The sequence below is a fragment of the Diorhabda sublineata genome, chromosome 1 (genome assembly GCF_026230105.1).
Source record: "Diorhabda sublineata isolate icDioSubl1.1 chromosome 1, icDioSubl1.1, whole genome shotgun sequence".
Taxonomy (NCBI): domain Eukaryota; kingdom Metazoa; phylum Arthropoda; class Insecta; order Coleoptera; family Chrysomelidae; genus Diorhabda; species Diorhabda sublineata.
This window is the reverse complement of record NC_079474.1, coordinates 1,691,285-1,713,583: the sequence shown is the minus strand read 5'-3', so window position 1 is coordinate 1,713,583 and position 22,299 is coordinate 1,691,285. Positions and strand designations below refer to the sequence as shown.

The 22,299-nt window shown below is 32.5% G+C and overlaps 3 protein-coding genes across 3 annotated transcripts; 2 read left to right on the top strand and 1 right to left on the bottom strand.

Moving 5' to 3' along the window:
• Nucleotides 1-317: 317 nt before the first annotated feature.
• On the top strand, nt 318-7,185 carry LOC130452327 (CDK5 and ABL1 enzyme substrate 1). Its single transcript, XM_056791546.1, has 3 exons — nt 318-1,490; nt 1,547-1,798; nt 4,654-7,185. Exons 1-3 carry the CDS (start codon nt 589-591, stop codon nt 4,997-4,999), a joined length of 1,500 nt encoding a protein of 499 aa, XP_056647524.1. The 5' UTR covers nt 318-588; the 3' UTR covers nt 5,000-7,185.
• Nucleotides 7,186-7,619: 434 nt separating this feature from the next.
• LOC130452347 (autophagy protein 12-like) lies at nt 7,620-8,387 on the bottom strand. Its single transcript, XM_056791554.1, has one exon. It carries the CDS (start codon nt 8,234-8,236, stop codon nt 7,886-7,888), a length of 351 nt encoding a protein of 116 aa, XP_056647532.1. The 5' UTR covers nt 8,237-8,387; the 3' UTR covers nt 7,620-7,885.
• A 174-nt stretch (nt 8,388-8,561) lies between these two features.
• Nucleotides 8,562-21,411, top strand: LOC130452313 (kelch-like protein diablo). Its single transcript, XM_056791540.1, has 8 exons — nt 8,562-8,723; nt 8,792-9,232; nt 9,758-10,000; nt 10,078-10,336; nt 10,392-10,593; nt 10,646-10,789; nt 10,853-11,195; nt 15,662-21,411. Exons 2-8 carry the CDS (start codon nt 8,867-8,869, stop codon nt 15,851-15,853), a joined length of 1,749 nt encoding a protein of 582 aa, XP_056647518.1. The 5' UTR covers nt 8,562-8,723; nt 8,792-8,866; the 3' UTR covers nt 15,854-21,411.
• Nucleotides 21,412-22,299: the final 888 nt, after the last annotated feature.

Genomic DNA, 22,299 nt, shown 5'->3' with positions numbered 1-22,299 from the left:
AATTACAACTAAATTTCATAATAATTAGTAAATAGCTTTTTATAGATCAGTATCTGTTATATTTCTAGTTAACTTTTAGGGTGCAATTTCATGTTGAAGCTCAACGCTAGCTTCGAACGTCAAATGAGGTCACGTGGTATAATTTTGACTGGAACGACAAAACTAAAAATCGTTTAGTTTTTCAAATTGGAAAACTGTTTTTTTCTTAGCGTTTCGAAGCTTGACTCTGCATCAATTTAAGATGAAGCTCCAATCGATATTGTACCACGTGACCTTATTCAACGCTCGAAGCTAGCGGTAAGCGTCAGCATGAAATTGCACCTTTACTGGCATTAAAAAAACGTGTTAGCTGTCATTACTATTTCATAATATTGGTTCGGTGTTATTTTTGCTTTTTTTACGTTTTAAAATTGAAGTTGTACAAATAAATATAAAAAAATTATCGCGTGTTTGTTTTGAAAGTAAATATGTGTCTGCTTCTACTAAATAATGATATATCAAATCCTTTTGTTGTTATCATGAACTTTGCCTCTAAGTTATGTGAAAAAAGAACTATAACTAATCTGTGACATCACCTTTAATAAGTAAATGGCAAATTCTTTAAAACGTACCCGTTCGCGTAGAAGGATAGCCGCTCTTTCCTTCCTTACAAATATAACTCTAGACGGAAGTTATCAGGATACGAAAGTTTATTCTAATAAAAATGGGGCTGTATTTAAAGCCTCGTTTTTATGTACAGAAGAAAGTTTACCCGAAGAAGATACGGCAGTGATAAACGAAACTTCTTGTTTACTTAATTCACAAATAAGTAATGAGAAGTTTACTCCTGTTGTTGAACGACAACAATTTAAGAAATACAGACCTAGTACAAGCGATTCGGAGTCTGAAAGTATAATAACCCCAATTAAAACTGTCGACGGTGGTTCTTTAAAAATAAATAATAGGTCAGATATTTTAGATCGTGAAGTGAAAATAATACCAAAAATATTGAAAAAACTTCCGCATCAAGTATCATCGTGTAGTGAAAGTGATAAAAAACGTGATAAAGGAAGCAGTTGCGAAAGTTTAGGTTCGGTAAAAATCCGAAGTAAAACAGTGGAAAAGAATCTACATAAAATCACTTTTCTAAAACCGACTAAAGATAATAAATTTTCGGGCGAAAGAATCGTTTTAGTAACAACTAATAATTCCCCGTTTTTAGTCTGTTCTTACATCCCATACAAAAGAAGCTACAGACCGAATATAAACAGGGAAGGCCAAAGGAAAAGGACTATTTCTGGTAATAGACCGCTATCTACTAGCGGGGATGGTTTGGATCCTTACGATTCCTTAGGGATTAAAAGAGCACGGGACGGACAGGAAGAATCCTATGGATATTTGTTAGAATCTACCGTGTATAAAGACGTTATTTTGAAAAGGAATACCATCGACGATCCGACTGACCAACCACAAGATCCTCTAAAAAGAAACGCTCGACATTTTGTTGCAAGGTAAGTTTAATTTTTTTTATTATTTTTTTTTTGGAAATTTAGTGAATGTTTCGCAGACCTAGCTCCCACGGGATATTAAACGCAGTTCCTGCGGAAATAAAAGAAGATAATTTTAAATATATGTACCACCCCGATTTGTTAGATGATCCTGAACTTATTGTCGGTAAACACAGGACTGTTTTGACGTTTACTTCGTACGTTACGTCCGTTATTGATTACGTGAAACCTTCGGATTTGAAAAGGGAGATAAATGAGAAGTTCAAGAATAAATTCCCTCATCTAGATTTGACTTTGAGTAAATTGAGAAGGTTCGTATGATACGTTTTTCGCTTTAATTTTTATTTTCCTCGTATATTTGTTGTTTTATGTTATTTTTTCTATGATTAATATCGATTTTTGTTTGTTTATTAATTTTTCATGATTTGGCACCTGATAATTATAATTAGATGGATAAAAATAAAAGTCATTTTATACTATCTAGTTACCCTCTTATTTTGGTTGTGGTAAATCGAAAAATCTAATCTAAATTCTTGTGTTCATGTCATACTTATGAAAAAAATATAGAAATAATCCGATTTTTTCATGTTTCGATGAATTTAAGACACATTATCAGCTATAATTCCAAAATAGAAGTTATATTTCAACAAATACCAATTTTTTTATAGAAAATTATTAATTTCATGGGGGTTTATGTTATTTTTACTTTAATTGATACCAATTTTTACTATTTATGAATTCTTTTTATGATCTAGTAGCTGGTAATAATAATTAGAGTAAGATAATTTTATACTATCGAGTTCCCCTCGTATTTTGATTGTAGTAACTCGAAAAATCATTAGATTTCAATTAATTTTTTCTAAATTTTTGTTTTTATGTCATACTTACGAAAAAAATATAGAAATAATCCGATTTTTTCATGTTTCGATGAATTTAAGTCACATTATCAGCTATAATTCCAAAATAGAAGTTATATTTCAACAAATACCAATTTTTTTATAGAAAATTATTAATTTCATGGGGGTTTATGTTATTTTTACTTTAATTGATACCAATTTTTACTATTTATGAATTCTTTTTATGATCTAGTAGCTGGTAATAATAATTAGAGTAAGATAATTTTATACTATCGAGTTCCCCTCGTATTTTGATTGTAGTAACTCGAAAAATCATTAGATTTCAATTAATTTTTTCTAAATTTTTGTTTTTATGTCATACTTACGAAAAAAATATAGAAATAATCCGATTTTTTCATGTTTCGATGAATTTAAGTCACATTATCAGCTATAATTCCAAAATAGAAGTTATATTTCAACAAATACCAATTTTTTTATAGAAAATTATTAATTTCATGGGGGTTTATGTTATTTTTACTTTAATTGATACCAATTTTTACTATTTATGAATTCTTTTTATGATCTAGTAGCTGGTAATAATAATTAGAGTAAGATAATTTTATACTATCGAGTTCCCCTCGTATTTTGATTGTAGTAACTCGAAAAATCATTAGATTTCAATTAATTTTTTCTAAATTTTTGTTTTTATGTCATACTTACGAAAAAAATATAGAAATAATCCGATTTTTTCATGTTTCGATGAATTTAAGACACATTATCAGCTATAATTCCAAAATAGAAGTTATATTTCAACAAATACCAATTTTTTTATAGAAAATTATTAATTTCATGGGGGTTTATGTTATTTTTACTTTAATTGATACCAATTTTTACTATTTATGAATTCTTTTTATGATCTAGTAGCTGGTAATAATAATTAGAGTAAGATAATTTTATACTATCGCGTTCCCCTCGTATTTTGTTTCTGAAAAATCTAAAATTATCCAATTCCAATGATTTTGTCCAAATGTTAGTTTTAATGACGAATTTGAGGAAAAAAATACGTTTTATCAACTATCAAGCAAAACAATTTTTTTTATTATTAAAAATTACATTTGTCGACAAGAATGCAGGTCTTGGAATGCCATGTACATAACTAGAACTTTTATCTACCCTCTTTGTAATACAAACATTCCTCTTCAAAAATAACCGATAAGATTGTTTATCTGTATTCCACCCCTCGCCTTATCAGTTATTAGTCGCCCGAATACTATTTTATCTACATTATAAACGAAATTTTTAGTTTCAACGTATATGAAATAATATTTTCATTCTAACTTGAACATTTTAATATGATTTTATGACTTCAAAATTCATTGTCATATCATAAATAAAAGTACATCAACAAATATCAACTTAACCTATTAGTTTGGCAGACATCTTGTGATAATTTAATAACAAGACGCGTTTTATTTCTTACACTCGATCATTGAACTCTATATTATACGTATCTGAAATGACCTCAACCGAACAAAACAGCTGAAAATAAGTAGAGAGGGGCAGTAAAAAAAGAACGATATATATACTAGTAGAAATAAATTAAATATGTGGTGGTATCCCTATCTTTATCGCACTCGTTAGAATGAAATTTATATTATGATAATCGGCAGATTTCTTATTTCTAGTATTAGACGTATTGGATTATGTAATTTGGTGATTTTTGTGTAAATATATGCGAAAATAAAATTTTTTTAATAAATAAAGATATATAGTATTTCCGAAATAACTACGTTAAATACATATATCACATAACCTGAATTTGACATATCACAGTAACAGCTGATCGATTCGTATAGATACGAGGTACATTTAAAAGGGATATATGAAAACTAATCGTTGATTTAACGAAGTAATTAATGTTAATACGATTATTTTAATTTGTGTTCGATAACTGACATAATTTTTTTTCGTAAAACATTAATATTTGCTGTGCTTGTCGAGTGACTGAATGACAGTTTGAGGTCGGATAATTTTCAGATAAACCTCGTATTTTATTTGCTCTATGGTCACAAAGCATCTATGATTTTCATAGACCATAGATAACTTTTCTATAAGGCGAAAAAGAAGTATTGTAAATTGAAATGTTTATTTGTCGAGCCTCCAACTGTCTTACATATAACAAGTTTTTAAAAACGGTTTTAATATAATAGGCTCTGCAGCTTTCTTGTAAAAAACTTGTTGGATTGAATTTTTTTCGTAAATCAATTATACCAAAAAAAAACGAGGGGAGTACGATAGATTTATCTGTCAAAAATGAAATTTTATTTTAGTATAAAAAGGGAAATGCGGAAAATCGCCAAGCAAGAATGCAACATAGACTTACTGACCGTGGCGCAGGCGTACGTCTACTTTGAAAAATTGATCCTGCGCGGTTTGATTCACAAACAAAACAGGAAATTGTGCGCAGGAGCTAGTTTGATCCTGTCTGCTAAATTGAACGATGTCAAAGGGGACAATCTAAAATTATTGATTGAAAAAACTGAAACGACTTTCAGATTGAATAGAAAGGAGTTGATGGCTTCGGAATTTGCGGTTCTGGTTGCTTTAGAATTCGGAATGCACTTACCGAATCACGAGGTTTATCCTCATTATCAGAGGTTATTGTACGAGTCGTAAACAAAAAGTTTGATGTTTAATTGGGGTAAATTATCATTTAGGGTTACTTTGGTTTCTTGAATTTTTATTGGTTCGAAAACGAATTTCACAGATTTTGATGGTTTTTATGGAAGTTTTTCGGTCAAATATTCGCACGGAAAAAGTTTCTTCTAAAATTGTTCACTCTAAAGTGAAATTAGGATGTTTTTAACCTAAATTTCAGCCGATAAGAAATTTGGCTTGACAACATGGCAACAACGCTTCCATATCGAATGTTTACGTAATACAGTTGCTGGTTTATCAATTTTGTTTATGGTTTTGTTGATAAAACGTTTAATTTTAGATTTATTTCAACTATTATTGTTTTTATTTTAATGGAAATAATTTTTGGACGTGTCTATCTAATTTTTATAAAGACCGTAACGTCGAAAGCCATTGTAATTTAAATAAATTCAAAATCGAGTCGATATGTCAACAAAAAATGGTTTGACAAGTGAAAATTTATTTTTTAATCGAACCAGAGCGATTTATTAACCAATAAGGGCTGAAAATCTGGCAACGGTGCTTCCAAAAAGAAAGTTTACATGACAATTTGATTCGTTTGTAATAAAATCTGACAACAACGCTCTCAGATGGAATGTTTACATGACAGTTTTGCTTATTTTGACAAACTAAAACGATTTATCGAACTAAATGACAATTTTATTCATTTGCAAATAAATCCGGCAACAACGCTTTCAGACGGAATGTTTACATGGCAAACGTGCCGTGTTTTCATCGAACCAGAGTAAATAATCTGCCAACAAGCATTTTTATACGAAAAATCTGGCAACAATGCTTCCACAAAAAATGTTTACGTGGCAGTTTCGCTTTTTTTATCAAACTGGAATGATTTTTGAGTCAAAATGACAACAACTCTTCCGTACAAAATGGTTACATGACAAAAATGCTGTTTTATTTTGTTTTTTCATCAATTTATCCGTTAATAAGATATTTTTATACGAAAAATTTGGCAACAGTGCTTCCAAAAAGAACGTTTACATGACAATTTTGCTTTTTTTATCGATATAGACCGATTTATCCGTCAATAACAACTTTTTATTCGGTAAATCTGGCAACAACGCTTATTTATAGAATGTTTACATGACAAGTTCGTTTGTTTTTATTGACACGTACTGATTTATCAGTTGAAATTAATATTACCGTAATAAATATGGCAACAACGCTTTCTTACAGTATCTTTACGGAACAAATTCGATTTTATTATTAAACCAGAGCGATTTGACAACAATGCAGTCGGATATAACGTTTCCATGACATACCTACAGGGTGATTCATACATATTAAGTAGTAGACAAATGAAATTACTTATTTAAATTATTTTCTATACTAATTTGAGTAAATTAAAAATATTTATAAAGTATAAAATAGCCTGGAAAGTTGAGGAATAGAATTATATGATTAATGCCGTTCAAAATCTGACCAAATCTTAAAGTTCAGTATCATTAAAAAATCAAGAAACCACTGATTCATTTTTTTTTTAACACGTTGACTGCCGATTTTCACGAAATGATTCGTAAAACTTTTTTAAACAAATTTTGTTGATAATTTTTTATTTAAATAAAATTCTGAAAATTATCTTGGCAGTTAACGTGTTGAAACATTTTATTCAATTATTTTTTTTTTAACTAGAACTTATAGGAATGTTGAATTTAGTCAATAAATAAATTAGATCCTGTATAATTAATGAATTATAAAATCTGACGTTTTATAGCACGGTCAAATTTTCAAATTACGTTGACGTAAATGGAATCACTTGACTATAAAAAAAATTCAAACCAAAATGATGATTTGAATAATCTAATTACGACAAGAAATTGATGGGGGGGTACAATAACATTATTAAAGGGGTGTTTTCATGACGTAAAAATATACGTGATTTTTTTTTAATTATTGACAACGTACGTAATCAACATGTACTTAAATTTTAGCAACTTTTTGATGTGATAGTTAACAAATAATCCTAGTCAAAAGTTTGATGCATCGGGCAAATTTTACAGGAAATGTTCTTAATATTTATACTGGTTTTGTTTTCAAAATATATTTTTAAAAATTATCAATTCGTTTTACTAAAATCCCCCTACCTCGATACGAATACGTTTACCACTAAAAAAACTTATTATAAAACCGAGTTCACACGATACGATGAATACTTACCCCTTCCTGACAAAATATTCTTTCCTCTTAATGATCCTCAAAGCGAATAAAACTACTTACAGCTCAATAAATTTCCCCATAAGATGAAAAAATTAACTCCCAACTATCCATTATTATAATAACTACGATGCCCTGTTTATACGTTATACAGTTATTCATCCCCAATTTTCTCTGAATTAAACACAAACACTTGAAAACAATTCAAATAGTATTAGGAGTTATTTTGGAGCTTCTACCCCCTATTTTTTGAATTAAAGACTCTAAAAAATGGTTTAAACAGCATTTGGAGTTGCCTTGGAAATTCTAAACCCTATTTTCTAAATTGAATACGTAAAAAAATGCTTTAAACAGTATTAGGAGTTATTTTGTAGCATCTTTTCTCTACTAGATTCAGTTAAAACATGGTACAAAATAATTCTATACATATATGTCGATGTTTTATTCAAATTTAAAGTTAATGTGTAAAATAAAATGTTAAAAAAAGAAAACAAACCTTTGTAGAAGCCATTCCATTGCTAATAAAGAAATATAACCGTAAATTACGAGATGGTTCCTTACATTTACCAAATAACTAAACATATAATATTCTTAAAAGCAAATATCACACATTTCTGATAAACAATACATAATGCTTTTAAACTTATTTATCTTTTACACTGAAAAGTTCACGTACAATTTTCTTTCGAAGTATTAACCCCAAGCCTGAGTTTTGCAGTAATGAAGTACTAATTTACCCTCCGTGCTATAGCAATCAAATAAATTCTTCACGACTTGATCCGGTGAGGGTGCAAAAGTTTGATTAACGTATAAAAATAGCTTTTCATTGGGTTCTAGTTTTAAATATTTTCTAATAAATTCGATGATCCATCCAATTTTCTTATCACTATCTACCGTCCACTTTTTCTTTTTCATTATAGGAGCATTACCAGTCGGTTTTAATAAGATATCTACTTTGTGTTTCTCTGTTGATGTATCCTGAGTGATGTTCATAGATTGTAGGGAATCGCCCACTTCATGAATTTGGTCTGTTTCTTCACTCATTACAAACTTTTTAATTGAATATACACGATAAATTTTTTAAACATATAATTAATATGATATTGGAAATACTTTATTGAACTCAGGTTGTCAAACTTACTCAATAAAAAGTAGTAGTATTTTTTATAATTTCATAACTAATGAGTATATTATATATTTTTAATTCACGATTTTCATTTACAAGAAAATCTATTATATCATTAGAAATATCTCGATTATAATATAATAATAATGTTAATAAAATAATTAGAAAACATATAATGGATTTTTTTGCGAATATTTGCCTAGAATTTAAACTTCATCTGTCAATTGTCAAAAACAAATCACATGTCAACTATTGTCAACATAGAAGGATATCGAAATTGTTGTTTTGCAGCAATTTTTAATTATTTTATTAGTAATTTAAGCTTAAGAATATTGATTTCTATAAAAATAATATTAAAGTCGCGAGTCGACAATTGCTTTGACTCTGTCCACTAAGTGTGTAAAGGTAATTATAATATTTAATAGTACACAGATTGATTTTAAAGTATTTTTTTCAATTATCAAACTTTTCAGATAGATACTGTGTGGGGTTGGGCGTCTCCGCCCTTGCGATTACAACTGGCAGGACACATTAGAAGCTCTTGTAGAATGGGCGAAACTACGGGAGGTGAACGTCCCCCATCACCAGCCCGTTTGTCCCATACCTCGGAAAAACACGCAAAAAACGTTCTAACAGAGTTAAATTTACTACGAAGACATAGAGAACTCTGTGATGTTGTATTTAACGTCGGTTCAAGAAAAATATTCGCTCATAGAGTTTTATTAAGCGCTTGCAGTCCTTATTTTAGAGCTATGTTTACTGGAGAGCTAATAGAATCCAAACAAACCGAAATAGCGATAAGGGATATAGACGAAGTTGCGATGGATTTGTTAGTTGATTTCTGCTATACTTCTCATATCGTTGTAGAGGAATCAAATGTGCAAATTTTATTGCCAGCAGCATGTTTATTACAGGTAATTTATATTTCATGGGGTTTTAACTACAACTAGGTAACCACAATTGAGCTGTTTAGCCAAAATAGGAAGAAAAACCCAAAATTTTGGGTAGAAAAATCCAAGAATTAGTCAGAAAATTGAGATATTGGTTATAAAAACCAAGAAATTAGGAAGCAAACCTAGAAATCAGGTAGAGAAATCCAGGAATTATTTAGAAAATTGAGAAATTCGCTATAAAACCTAAAAATTAGCTATGATAACCCAGAAATTAGCTAGAAAACCCCATAAATTAGGTGGAAAAACCCAGGTAATAGTGTTGGTGTAGAGGTAGTGTAAACAGTGTGTTCATTATGAATACCACAACGGTTCCAGAAATTAGTTGAACATCAGTGTTGCTATATCTCGAAACTTGAGTAGTCCTAGTATGTTTTGAACCTAACCTAACAGAATTTACCTGTGCGCTCATCAAAATTTGTAGTTACCTGGTTGTAGTACTTAGCCCAAGGTGTTTTTTTTTCGATTAGTTCTCAAATTTCTTTTCAGTTAACCGAAATTCAAGATATTTGTTGCGAATTTTTAAAAAGACAGTTAGATCCCTCGAATTGTTTGGGTATTAGAGCTTTCGCCGACACACATTCCTGCAGGGAATTACTCAGAATAGCGGATAAATTCATCCAACACAATTTCCAAGAAGTCATCGAATCCGAGGAATTTTTTTTACTGCCGGTTAAACAATTAGAAGATATAATCGCCAGCGATGAATTGAATTCTCGCGGAGAAGAACAAGTTAGTTGGAAAATTATTTTTTTTTATATATATTTATACCTTCGAATATTTCAGTTGTAATTGCTGTTGCTTTTTAGGTATACACTTCGGTTATGTCTTGGGTGAAGTATAATTTAGCCGAAAGGAGACAGTACCTCCACCAAGTAATGGAACACGTCCGAATGCCTTTGTTTAGTCCGAAATTTCTAGTCGGTACCGTCGGTTCTGATTTACTAATCAGATCTAATGAACGTTGTAGAGATTTAGTGGACGAAGCCAAAAATTATCTTCTGCTTCCACAAGAACGACCTCTGATGCAAGGACCAAGAACTAGACCGAGGAGACCGACAACGAGGGGTATGTTCCTCTTAGAGCGCGTAACAAAAAAATTTCAATTTGACGTTATTTTTAGGGGAGGTGTTGTTCGCCGTCGGGGGTTGGTGTAGCGGTGACGCGATATCTTCAGTGGAAAAATTCGATCCCCAAACTATGGAATGGAAAATGGTGGCTCCGATGAGTAAAAGGAGGTGCGGCGTCGGCGTCGCCGTATTGAACGATCTACTGTTCGCCGTCGGGGGACACGATGGCCAAAGTTACCTAAACAGCATCGAGAGGTGAAAATTCTATAGTCGTATTTAATCAATTCCGAACCGATTTTTGTTGCAGATACGATCCGCAAACTGATCAATGGTCGTGCGACGTTGCCCCGACAACTTCTTGTAGGACCAGCGTGGGGGTGGCCGTGCTGGATAATTTGCTGTACGCCGTCGGCGGACAGGACGGCGTACAATGTTTAAATCACGTTGAACGGTGAATAAATCCACATTTTATCGATCGAATCCGTCCGGATTGTTTGTTTTTTTTTCTGTTTAGATTCGATCCGAAGGATAATAAATGGACGAAAGTAGCCCCGATGACGACTAGGCGATTGGGAGTGGCGGTAGCGGTACTCGGTGGTTACTTGTACGCCATCGGAGGCTCGGATGGACAATCGCCTTTGAATACAGTCGAACGTTACGATCCTCGAAATAATAAATGGACGTTAGTGAGTCCGATGTCGACTAGACGCAAACATTTGGGTTGCGCGGTGTTTAATAATTTAATTTATGCGGTCGGGGGTCGCGACGATTGTATGGAGCTGAGTAGTGCCGAAAGGTACAATCCATTAACGAATTCTTGGAGTCCGATCGTCGCTATGACATCTAGAAGAAGCGGGGTAAGTATTTATATGTATTTAGCTGCTAGACCCAGAAAGGAAATAGCTAGAAAAACCCAAAAAAAAGCGAAAAAACTCAAAAATGAACTCGAAAAATCCGAAAATTAACTGAAAAACTCAAGTATCAAATAATGTCGAGTAAAAACCAGACATTTCCAAGTAAACCCAGAAATTAGCTATAAAAATGCAGAAAAGAGCTATAAAAAACCGAAAAATTAGCTAAAAAATTTTAAAAATAGCTCGACAAACCTGAAATTAGCTAGAAATGCCCAGAAATTGGGTGGGAAAACCTCAAATTTAGGTAGAAAAACCCAGAAAAAAGCGAAAAAACTCAAAAATGAACTCGAAAAATCCGAAAATTAACTGAAAAACTCAAGTATCAAATAATGTCGAGTAAAAACCAGACATTTCCAAGTAAACCTAGAAATTAGCCAGAAAAACCCAGATATTCGCTAAAAAGGCAAGGAATAAGTTGGAAAATCGAAAAATTGACTATAAAAACCCAGAAATTAGCTATAGAAATGCAGAAAACAGCTATAAAAACCGAAAAATTAGCTAAAAAATTTTAAAAATAGCTCGACAAACCTGAAATTAGCTAGAAATGCCCAGAAATTGGGTGGAAAAACCTCAAATTTAGGTAGAAAAATCCAGAAATTAGGTAGACAGTCACGAAATTTGGGTAAAAATTCCCAAAATTTAGGTAGAAAAACTCAAAATTTGGGTAGAAAGTTGAAAAACCTAGGGTATAAGGTTGGAAATCCCATAAATTAGCTAGACAAACCTGAAATTGGATACAAAAATTTAAAAAAATAACTAGAAAAAACCTTACTAGAAATACCAATAAATTAGGTGCGAAAACCCCAAATTTAGGTAGAAACCCCCAAATATAAAGTGAAAACATTCAGAAATTAGGTGGGAAAACTCAAATTTGAAGTAGAAAACGCAAAAATTAGCTAGAAAAACCTTGATATTAGGTAGAAAACCCAGAAATTAGCTATAAAAACAGAAATTAGCTGGAAAATCCAGAAATTAGTTAGAAAAATCTAAAAATTAGTTAGACAAACCAAGATATTAAGGTAGAAAAACCTAGAACTTGCTTAGAAAAACCCAAATTAAGGTAGAAAAAAACCCAGAAACTGGCTAGAAAAATTTATACTGAGGAAAACCCAGATGCAAGGTAGAAAAACCAGAAATTAGCTAGAAAAACCTAAAAATTGGTTAGAAAAACCGAGATATTAAGGTAGAAAAACCTAGAACTTGCTTAGAAAAACCCAAATCAAGGTAGAAAAAAACCCAGAAACTGGCTAGAAAAATTTATACTGAGGAAAACCCAGATGCAAGGTAGAAAAACATGGAAGTTAAGTAGAAAAACCCAGATAAAAGGTAGAAAATCCCAGAAATTAGCTAGAAAAACCTAAAAATTGGTTAGAAAAACCGAGATATTAAGGTAGAAAAACCTAGAACTTGCTTAGAAAAACCCAAATCAAGGTAGAAAAAAACCCAGAAACTGGCTAGAAAAATTTATACTGAGGAAAACCCAGATGCAAGGTAGAAAAACCAGAAATTAGCTAGAAAAACCTAAAAATTGGTTAGAAAAACCGAGATATTAAGGTAGAAAAACCTAGAACTTGCTTAGAAAAACCCAAATCAAGGTAGAAAAAAACCCAGAAACTGGCTAGAAAAATTTATACTGAGGAAAACCCAGATGCAAGGTAGAAAAACATGGAAGTTAAGTAGAAAAACCCAGATAAAAGGTAGAAAATCCCAGAAATTAGCTAGAAAAACCTAAAAATTGGTTAGAAAAACCGAGATATTAAGGTAGAAAAACCTAGAACTTGCTTAGAAAAACCCAAATCAAGGTAGAAAAAAACCCAGAAACTGGCTAGAAAAATTTATACTGAGGAAAACCCAGATGCAAGGTAGAAAAACCAGAAATTAGCTAGAAAAACCTAAAAATTGGTTAGAAAAACCGAGATATTAAGGTAGAAAAACCTAGAACTTGCTTAGAAAAACCCAAATCAAGGTAGAAAAAAACCCAGAAACTGGCTAGAAAAATTTATACTGAGGAAAACCCAGATGCAAGGTAGAAAAACCAGAAATTAGCTAGAAAAACCTAAAAATTGGTTAGAAAAACCGAGATATTAAGGTAGAAAAACCTAGAACTTGCTTAGAAAAACCCAAATCAAGGTAGAAAAAAACCCAGAAACTGGCTAGAAAAATTTATACTGAGGAAAACCCAGATGCAAGGTAGAAAAACATGGAAGTTAAGTAGAAAAACCCAGATAAAAGGTAGAAAATCCCAGAAATTAGCTAGAAAAACCTAAAAATTGGTTAGAAAAACCGAGATATTAAGGTAGAAAAACCTAGAACTTGCTTAGAAAAACCCAAATCAAGGTAGAAAAAAACCCAGAAACTGGCTAGAAAAATTTATACTGAGGAAAACCCAGATGCAAGGTAGAAAAACCAGAAATTAGCTAGAAAAACCTAAAAATTGGTTAGAAAAACCGAGATATTAAGGTAGAAAAACCTAGAACTTGCTTAGAAAAACCCAAATCAAGGTAGAAAAAAACCCAGAAACTGGCTAGAAAAATTTATACTGAGGAAAACCCAGATGCAAGGTAGAAAAACATGGAAGTTAAGTAGAAAAACCCAGATAAAAGGTAGAAAATCCCAGAAATTAGCTAGAAAAACCTAAAAATTGGTTAGAAAAACCGAGATATTAAGGTAGAAAAACCTAGAACTTGCTTAGAAAAACCCAAATCAAGGTAGAAAAAAACCCAGAAACTGGCTAGAAAAATTTATACTGAGGAAAACCCAGATGCAAGGTAGAAAAACCAGAAATTAGCTAGAAAAACCTAAAAATTGGTTAGAAAAACCGAGATATTAAGGTAGAAAAACCTAGAACTTGCTTAGAAAAACCCAAATCAAGGTAGAAAAAAACCCAGAAACTGGCTAGAAAAATTTATACTGAGGAAAACCCAGATGCAAGGTAGAAAAACATGGAAGTTAAGTAGAAAAACCCAGATAAAAGGTAGAAAATCCCAGAAATTAGCTAGAAAAACCTAAAAATTGGTTAGAAAAACCGAGATATTAAGGTAGAAAAACCTAGAACTTGCTTAGAAAAACCCAAATCAAGGTAGAAAAAAACCCAGAAACTGGCTAGAAAAATTTATACTGAGGAAAACCCAGATGCAAGGTAGAAAAACCAGAAATTAGCTAGAAAAACCTAAAAATTGGTTAGAAAAACCGAGATATTAAGGTAGAAAAACCTAGAACTTGCTTAGAAAAACCCAAATCAAGGTAGAAAAAAACCCAGAAACTGGCTAGAAAAATTTATACTGAGGAAAACCCAGATGCAAGGTAGAAAAACATGGAAGTTAAGTAGAAAAACCCAGATAAAAGGTAGAAAATCCCAGAAATTAGCTAGAAAAACCTAAAAATTGGTTAGAAAAACCGAGATATTAAGGTAGAAAAACCTAGAACTTGCTTAGAAAAACCCAAATCAAGGTAGAAAAAAACCCAGAAACTGGCTAGCAAAATTTATACTGAGGAAAACCCAGATGCAAGGTAGAAAAACCAGAAATTAGCTAGAAAAACCTAAAAATTGGTTAGAAAAACCGAGATATTAAGGTAGAAAAACCTAGAACTTGCTTAGAAAAACCCAAATCAAGGTAGAAAAAAACCCAGAAACTGGCTAGAAAAATTTATACTGAGGAAAACCCAGATGCAAGGTAGAAAAACCAGAAATTAGCTAGAAAAACCTAAAAATTGGTTAGAAAAACCGAGATATTAAGGTAGAAAAACCTAGAACTTGCTTAGAAAAACCCAAATCAAGGTAGAAAAAAACCCAGAAACTGGCTAGAAAAATTTATACTGAGGAAAACCCAGATGCAAGGTAGAAAAACATGGAAGTTAAGTAGAAAAACCCAGATAAAAGGTAGAAAATCCCAGAAATTAGCTAGAAAAACCTAAAAATTGGTTAGAAAAACCGAGATAATAAGGTAGAAAAACCTAGAACTTGCTTAGAAAAACCCAAATCAAGGTAGAAAAAAACCCAGAAACTGGCTAGAAAACTTTATACTGAGGAAAACCCAGATGCAAGGTAGAAAAACCAGAAATTAGCTAGAAAAACCTAAAAATTGGTTAGAAAAACCGAGATATTAAGGTAGAAAAACCTAGAACTTGCTTAGAAAAACCCAAATCAAGGTAGAAAAAAACCCAGAAACTGGCTAGACAATCCTGTAACTTACTGAGAAAAACCCAGACAAAAGATAGAAAAACTTGGAAATTAGGTGGAAAAATTCAAATAAAAGATAGAATCACCAAAAAATTAGCTAGAAAACTCCAGAATCTAGATAGAAAAACTCAGATATAAAGTTGGAAAACCCAGAAATTTGGTAGGAATATATAAAAAATTTTTCTTTCATCAAATGTCCCGTCGATTTAATTATCTTTGTTATATACAGGTCGGATTGGCTGTTGTAAACGGTCAATTGTACGCCGTCGGTGGTTTCGACGGTACTGCCTATTTAAAAACCATCGAATTTTACGATACGGAACAAAACCAATGGAGATTGTGCGGCTCGATGAATTATAGACGTTTAGGTGGTGGAGTTGGAGTAATGAGGATGCCGCAAACTGAAAATCGGATTTGGTAGCAAATACTTTATGTCGTTTAAACGGCGTTTTATCAAATCTACACAATGTGATCTAAAAATTAACCGGAAGGATAAAAATAAACGACGGATCGATATTTATTTCACATTTATATATATATATACGATTCTATACAACCCCTCGGTTGTCGTTGTTTCTTTTTTCGATTGAAATTCGCGTTTGATTGATTTTTATAAAAAAATTTTATGCCAATTGGTTCGGTTAGTTTGGGATCACGTTGTATAATGTTGAGAAAAAAAGCTATCCTCGAAAAATTTCTACTAGAATTTAAAATCACAGAAGTTGAAATGGATCGAGTTTGTTTGTTCACTCATTACGATGTATGGAAATGAAATGTTGTATTATATGGAAAAAAAATCGAGACTTGAAGATATATTAAGAGTTTTTCCAAGTGGAAACGGGGACAGAACGTTCCTAAAGGACTAAAAACACTAGTTTATTGGCATTTTTATCACCAAAGGCATAATTTCTTCAAAAATTCTCTGACTAAGTGAAAAATGGCGTTTTTTCGAGTAAAAGTGAGGTTAGAAAGTCAACAGACGTAAGTTGGTAACAATTTCTCTGGTTTAGGACGTTATGATGGTTCCCCGAGTCACAGATTGTACCCAAAAACACTAATCTATTGGAATTCGTATCACCAAGGGTGTAATTTCTTCAAAAATTCTCTGACTAAGTGAAAAATGGCGTTTTTTCGAGTAAAAGTGAGGTTAGAAAGTCAACAGACGTAAGTTGGTAACAATTTCTCTGGTTTAGGACGTTATGATGGTTCCCCGAGTCACAGATTGTACCCAAAAACACTAATCTATTGGAATTCGTATCACCAAGGGTGTAATTTCTTCAAAAATTCTCTGACTAAGTGAAAAATGGCGTTTTTTCGAGTAAAAGTGAGGTTAGAAAGTCAACAGACGTAAGTTGATTAGAAATTCTCTGGTTTAGGACGTTATAATGGTTCTCCAAGTCACAGATTGTACCCAAAAACACTAATCTATTGGAATTCGTATCACCAAGGGTGTAATTTCTTCAAAAATTCTCTGACTAAGTGAAAAATGGCGTTTTTTCGAGTAAAAGTGAGGTTAGAAAGTCAACAGACGTAAGTTGGTAAGAATTTCTCTGGTTTAGGACGTTATGATGGTTCCCCGAGTCACAGATTGTACCCAAAAACACTAATCTATTGGAATTCGTATCACCAAGGGTGTAATTTCTTCAAAAATTCTCTGACTAAGTGAAAAATGGCGTTTTTTCGAGTAAAAGTGAGGTTAGAAAGTCAACAGACGTAAGTTGGTAAGAATTTCTCTGGTTTAGGACGTTATGATGGTTCCCCGAGTCACAGATTGTACCCAAAAACACTAATCTATTGGAATTCGTATCACCAAGGGTGTAATTTCTTCAAAAATTCTCTGACTAAGTGAAAAATGGCGTTTTTTCGAGTAAAAGTGAGGTTAGAAAGTCAACAGACGTAAGTTGGTAAGAATTTCTCTGGTTTAGGACGTTATAATGGTTCTCCAAGTCACAGATTGTACCCAAAAACACTAATCTATTGGAATTCGTATCACCAAGGGTGTAATTTCTTCAAAAATTCTCTGACTAAGTGAAAAATGGCGTTTTTTCGAGTAAAAGTGAGGTTAGAAAGTCAACAGACGTAAGTTGGTAAGAATTTCTCTGGTTTAGGACGTTATGATGGTTCCCCGAGTCACAGATTGTACCCAAAAACACTAATCTATTGGAATTCGTATCACCAAGGGTGTAATTTCTTCAAAAATTCTCTGACTAAGTGAAAAATGGCGTTTTTTCGAGTAAAAGTGAGGTTAGAAAGTCAACAGACGTAAGTTGATTAGAAATTCTCTGGTTTAGGACGTTATAATGGTTCTCCAAGTCACAGATTGTACCCAAAAACACTAATCTATTGGAATTCGTATCACCAAGGGTGTAATTTCTTCAAAAATTCTCTGACTAAGTGAAAAATGGCGTTTTTTCGAGTAAAAGTGAGGTTAGAAAGTCAACAGACGTAAGTTGGTAAGAATTTCTCTGGTTTAGGACGTTATGATGGTTCCCCGAGTCACAGATTGTACCCAAAAACACTAATCTATTGGAATTCGTATCACCAAGGGTGTAATTTCTTCAAAAATTCTCTGACTAAGTGAAAAATGGCGTTTTTTCGAGTAAAAGTGAGGTTAGAAAGTCAACAGACGTAAGTTGATTAGAAATTCTCTGGTTTAGGACGTTATAATGGTTCTCCAAGTCACAGATTGTACCCAAAAACACTAATCTATTGGAATTCGTATCACCAAGGGTGTAATTTCTTCAAAAATTCTCTGACTAAGTGAAAAATGGCGTTTTTTCGAGTAAAAGTGAGGTTAGAAAGTCAACAGACGTAAGTTGGTAAGAATTTCTCTGGTTTAGGACGTTATGATGGTTCCCCGAGTCACAGATTGTACCCAAAAACACTAATCTATTGGAATTCGTATCACCAAGGGTGTAATTTCTTCAAAAATTCTCTGACTAAGTGAAAAATGGCGTTTTTTCGAGTAAAAGTGAGGTTAGAAAGTCAACAGACGTAAGTTGGTAAGAATTTCTCTGGTTTAGGACGTTATAATGGTTCTCCAAGTCACAGATTGTACCCAAAAACACTAATCTATTGGAATTCGTATCACCAAGGGTGTAATTTCTTCAAAAATTCTCTGACTAAGTGAAAAATGGCGTTTTTTCGAGTAAAAGTGAGGTTAGAAAGTCAACAGACGTAAGTTGGTAAGAATTTCTCTGGTTTAGGACGTTATGATGGTTCCCCGAGTCACAGATTGTACCCAAAAACACTAATCTATTGGAATTCGTATCACCAAGGGTGTAATTTCTTCAAAAATTCTCTGACTAAGTGAAAAATGGCGTTTTTTCGAGTAAAAGTGAGGTTAGAAAGTCAACAGACGTAAGTTGATTAGAAATTCTCTGGTTTAGGACGTTATAATGGTTCTCCAAGTCACAGATTGTACCCAAAAACACTAATCTATTGGAATTCGTATCACCAAGGGTGTAATTTCTTCAAAAATTCTCTGACTAAGTGAAAAATGGCGTTTTTTCGAGTAAAAGTGAGGTTAGAAAGTCAACAGACGTAAGTTGGTAAGAATTTCTCTGGTTTAGGACGTTATGATGGTTCCCCGAGTCACAGATTGTACCCAAAAACACTAATCTATTGGAATTCGTATCACCAAGGGTGTAATTTCTTCAAAAATTCTCTGACTAAGTGAAAAATGGCGTTTTTTCGAGTAAAAGTGAGGTTAGAAAGTCAACAGACGTAAGTTGGTTAGAAATTCTCTGGTTTAGGACGTTATAATGGTTCTCCAAGTCACAGATTGTACCCAAAAACACTAATCTATTGGAATTCGTATCACCAAGGGTGTAATTTCTTCAAAAATTCTCTGACTAAGTGAAAAATGGCGTTTTTTCGAGTAAAAGTGAGGTTAGAAAGTCAACAGACGTAAGTTGGTAAGAATTTCTCTGGTTTAGGACGTTATAATGGTTCTCCAAGTCACAGATTGTACCCAAAAACACTAATCTATTGGAATTCGTATCACCAAGGGTGTAATTTCTTCAAAAATTCTCTGACTAAGTGAAAAATGGCGTTTTTTCGAGTAAAAGTGAGGTTAGAAAGTCAACAGACGTAAGTTGGTTAGAATTTCTGTGGTTTAGGATGTTATAATGGTTCTCCAAGTCACAGATTGTACCCAAAAACACTAATCTATTGGAATTCGTATCACCAAGGGTGTAATTTCTTCAAAAATTCTCTGACTAAGTGAAAAATGGCGTTTTTTCGAGTAAAAGTGAGGTTAGAAAGTCAACAGACGTAAGTTGGTAAGAATTTCTCTGGTTTAGGACGTTATGATGGTTCTCCAAGTCACAGATTGTACCCAAAAACACTATTCTATTGGAATTCGCATCACCAAGGGTGTAATTTCTTCAAAAATTCTCTGACTAAGTGAAAAATGGCGTTTTTTCGAGTAAAAGTGAGGTTAGAAAGTCAACAGACGTAAGTTGGTTAGAATTTCTGTGGTTTAGGATGTTATGATGGTTCTCCAAGTTACAGATTGTACCCAAAAACACTAATCTATTGGAATTCGTATCACCAAGGGTAAAATTTCTTCAAAAATTCCCCGGTTAAGTAAATTGCGATGTTTCCTCAAGCGAAAATACGGTTAAACGATACCCAAAGTTGTGGAAACACAATTATATCGGAATCCTTATCAATAGGGACACAATTTCTTGAAAAAATTTCTTCTTTAATCGAAACCTAATAGTAACACGCCACCCCACGCCACGTTCCGAATATAATTTTCCATTTAATTCAATCGTCTGCGTACACACTCAGTATATTACACGCCACGCCACTACACGCCACGTATCGAATATGTTTTTCCATTTAATTCAATATTTTGCGTACACACTCAGTCCACTACACGCCACGCCACGCCACGTATCGAATATATTTTACCATTTTCCATGATGTTTCCTCATAAGTACATTTCCTTTTCGGGAAATTTGAAGAAATTATTCACCGAATGCACTTTTACATGTCAAAGTATGTGAAATTAATAAAGAAATGTAATAATTGGACACATTATAGATGTCATGAAAATATCTATATACGCGAGTTGATTTTAGGGAAAAAAAAGTTTTGTAGATATTAATCGGAAGTGTTATTGACTGCTGTAATTTTATATAATGGTAAATAGTATAATTATTATATAAAAAAAAATGTTATCGATATTTATATATATGCAGTAGACCCTATTTATAACGACATTAAAAGCACCTGACGATTTCGTCGTTGTTAAAAAAGAATATCAACGAAAACTATATTAAAAATGCTGCACAGCTCACTTATAACATGCAACACTTGATACATGACATAAAACACTTGATATAAGGCATAGAACACTTGACAGGTGACATAAAACACTTGACAGATGACATAAAGCTTACAGCAAACCAAACAAACTTTTGCAAATCCATCGTTATAAAAAGAGACTACCGTATTTGTTTTCCTTTTTTTTGTACCATAAGTTTTGAAATTCTATTTAAATAAAACTAATTCGGCCCTAATAACAATGGGAAAGTTATAAATTTTAAAATAAATTAAGTGTGTAAGATCGGCTAAGGTGGTATTTTTTTCTTCGAGTTGTCATTACTGCTTCTTCTTCTAATATCTTAATCTTGCTATGTAATTGATTATTGTAGTGTTTATACAAATGATTCTCCTATACAATTCATTCGACGGCATAGTCCGAACATTTTCATATATATTTGGAAAAACTAAACACACTGTATATAAAATTTCGTCATTCAACCTGGATAATTGTTAATCGAATCGTTGGTGTGTTTAAACGTTTAGAAATTGTGTGAATTTTTAATGGAAAAGTCATTGGAAACCCATTGTTTTGTCTAAATTTTATTATTTAAACATTTCGTCAAATATGATGTTAATAAATTTGATTCCGATATAATTTAAATTTTCTTATATGTTTTTTTATGTTTATTTATTTAAATATACTTTTCATTACGAAAACATTGTTTTTAATTTATATTCCCTCGATTATTTGATAAAAAAATTTAAATACCCCATTAAGGAGCTGTTGGACCTTGACATTGAAAAAGGGGCCCAACAGCACAAGAAGGGAAATCGGTGCAAAGGTACCTAAGCCATAATCATGTATCACGATAAATGCTTCCGCCCATAAGTTCTGAGTAAACCACCATTGAAACCACTACTCCTAAAACATTAGTTTCTACCAATTTCAAAGCTTTTGACAAGGCCAAGACTCAAAAGCCCTGGATCCTACCAACAAATCTCCTTCATCCAACTTGGAAGTCCAGGTAGACCCTGTTAAAAAGGCCAAAAACCTTGGTTTTGTGCCCATCGAACAACGAATTGGCCGCAAAAGGCATAAAACTGCGAACTAATCTACAACTGACCATAAATCGAGGATAATCCGAAACTGGCTTTACGAATGCCCATCAAACAACGAGTTGGCCCCAAAAGGCATAAAACTGACCATGAATCGAGCATTTCTACCCCTTCAGTATACCCTAATTAATCACAGTTAAAGCCAAAACACATGATTGGCTCTTCATAGGACATTAACCTTTGATCATTTCAAGACCTATATGATTAATGTCCTTAGCTGCGCACTATTCTAGTAAAAACTATGGAGATATACGAAATAAATGGTAATGAAATGGAAAAATATTACGTTTATAGGGAATGTTACAGATAAAAATCACCATTTTGTTTTTGTTATTACTTAAGGAATGGATAAAATATTTCAAAATAACATTTAAAAAAACTAACCTCAATCAAACACTTCAGGAAACAGCATATCTATATTATTTAATGCTAACTTGCATATGGATTCCTCTTTTTCAGTTTTAAACGAAGTGA

What these genes read in the sequence shown, in the direction of transcription:
- LOC130452327 (XM_056791546.1), top strand. Translation starts at nt 589, where the DNA reads ATGGCAAATTCTTTAAAACGTACCCGTTCGCGTAGAAGGATAGCCGCT. An exon ending in GCTCGACATTTTGTTGCAAG is followed by an intron (nt 1,491 to 1,546) that starts GTAAGTTTAATT and finishes AATGTTTCGCAG; the next exon opens with ACCTAGCTCCCACGGGATAT. An exon ending in ACTTTGAGTAAATTGAGAAG is followed by an intron (nt 1,799 to 4,653) that starts GTTCGTATGATA and finishes ATTTTATTTTAG; the next exon opens with TATAAAAAGGGAAATGCGGA.
- LOC130452347 (XM_056791554.1), bottom strand. Translation starts at nt 8,236, where the DNA reads ATGAGTGAAGAAACAGACCAAATTCATGAAGTGGGCGATTCCCTACAA.
- LOC130452313 (XM_056791540.1), top strand. Translation starts at nt 8,867, where the DNA reads ATGGGCGAAACTACGGGAGGTGAACGTCCCCCATCACCAGCCCGTTTG. An exon ending in ATTCTCGCGGAGAAGAACAA is followed by an intron (nt 10,001 to 10,077) that starts GTTAGTTGGAAA and finishes GTTGCTTTTTAG; the next exon opens with GTATACACTTCGGTTATGTC. An exon ending in TGTTTAAATCACGTTGAACG is followed by an intron (nt 10,790 to 10,852) that starts GTGAATAAATCC and finishes TTTTCTGTTTAG; the next exon opens with ATTCGATCCGAAGGATAATA.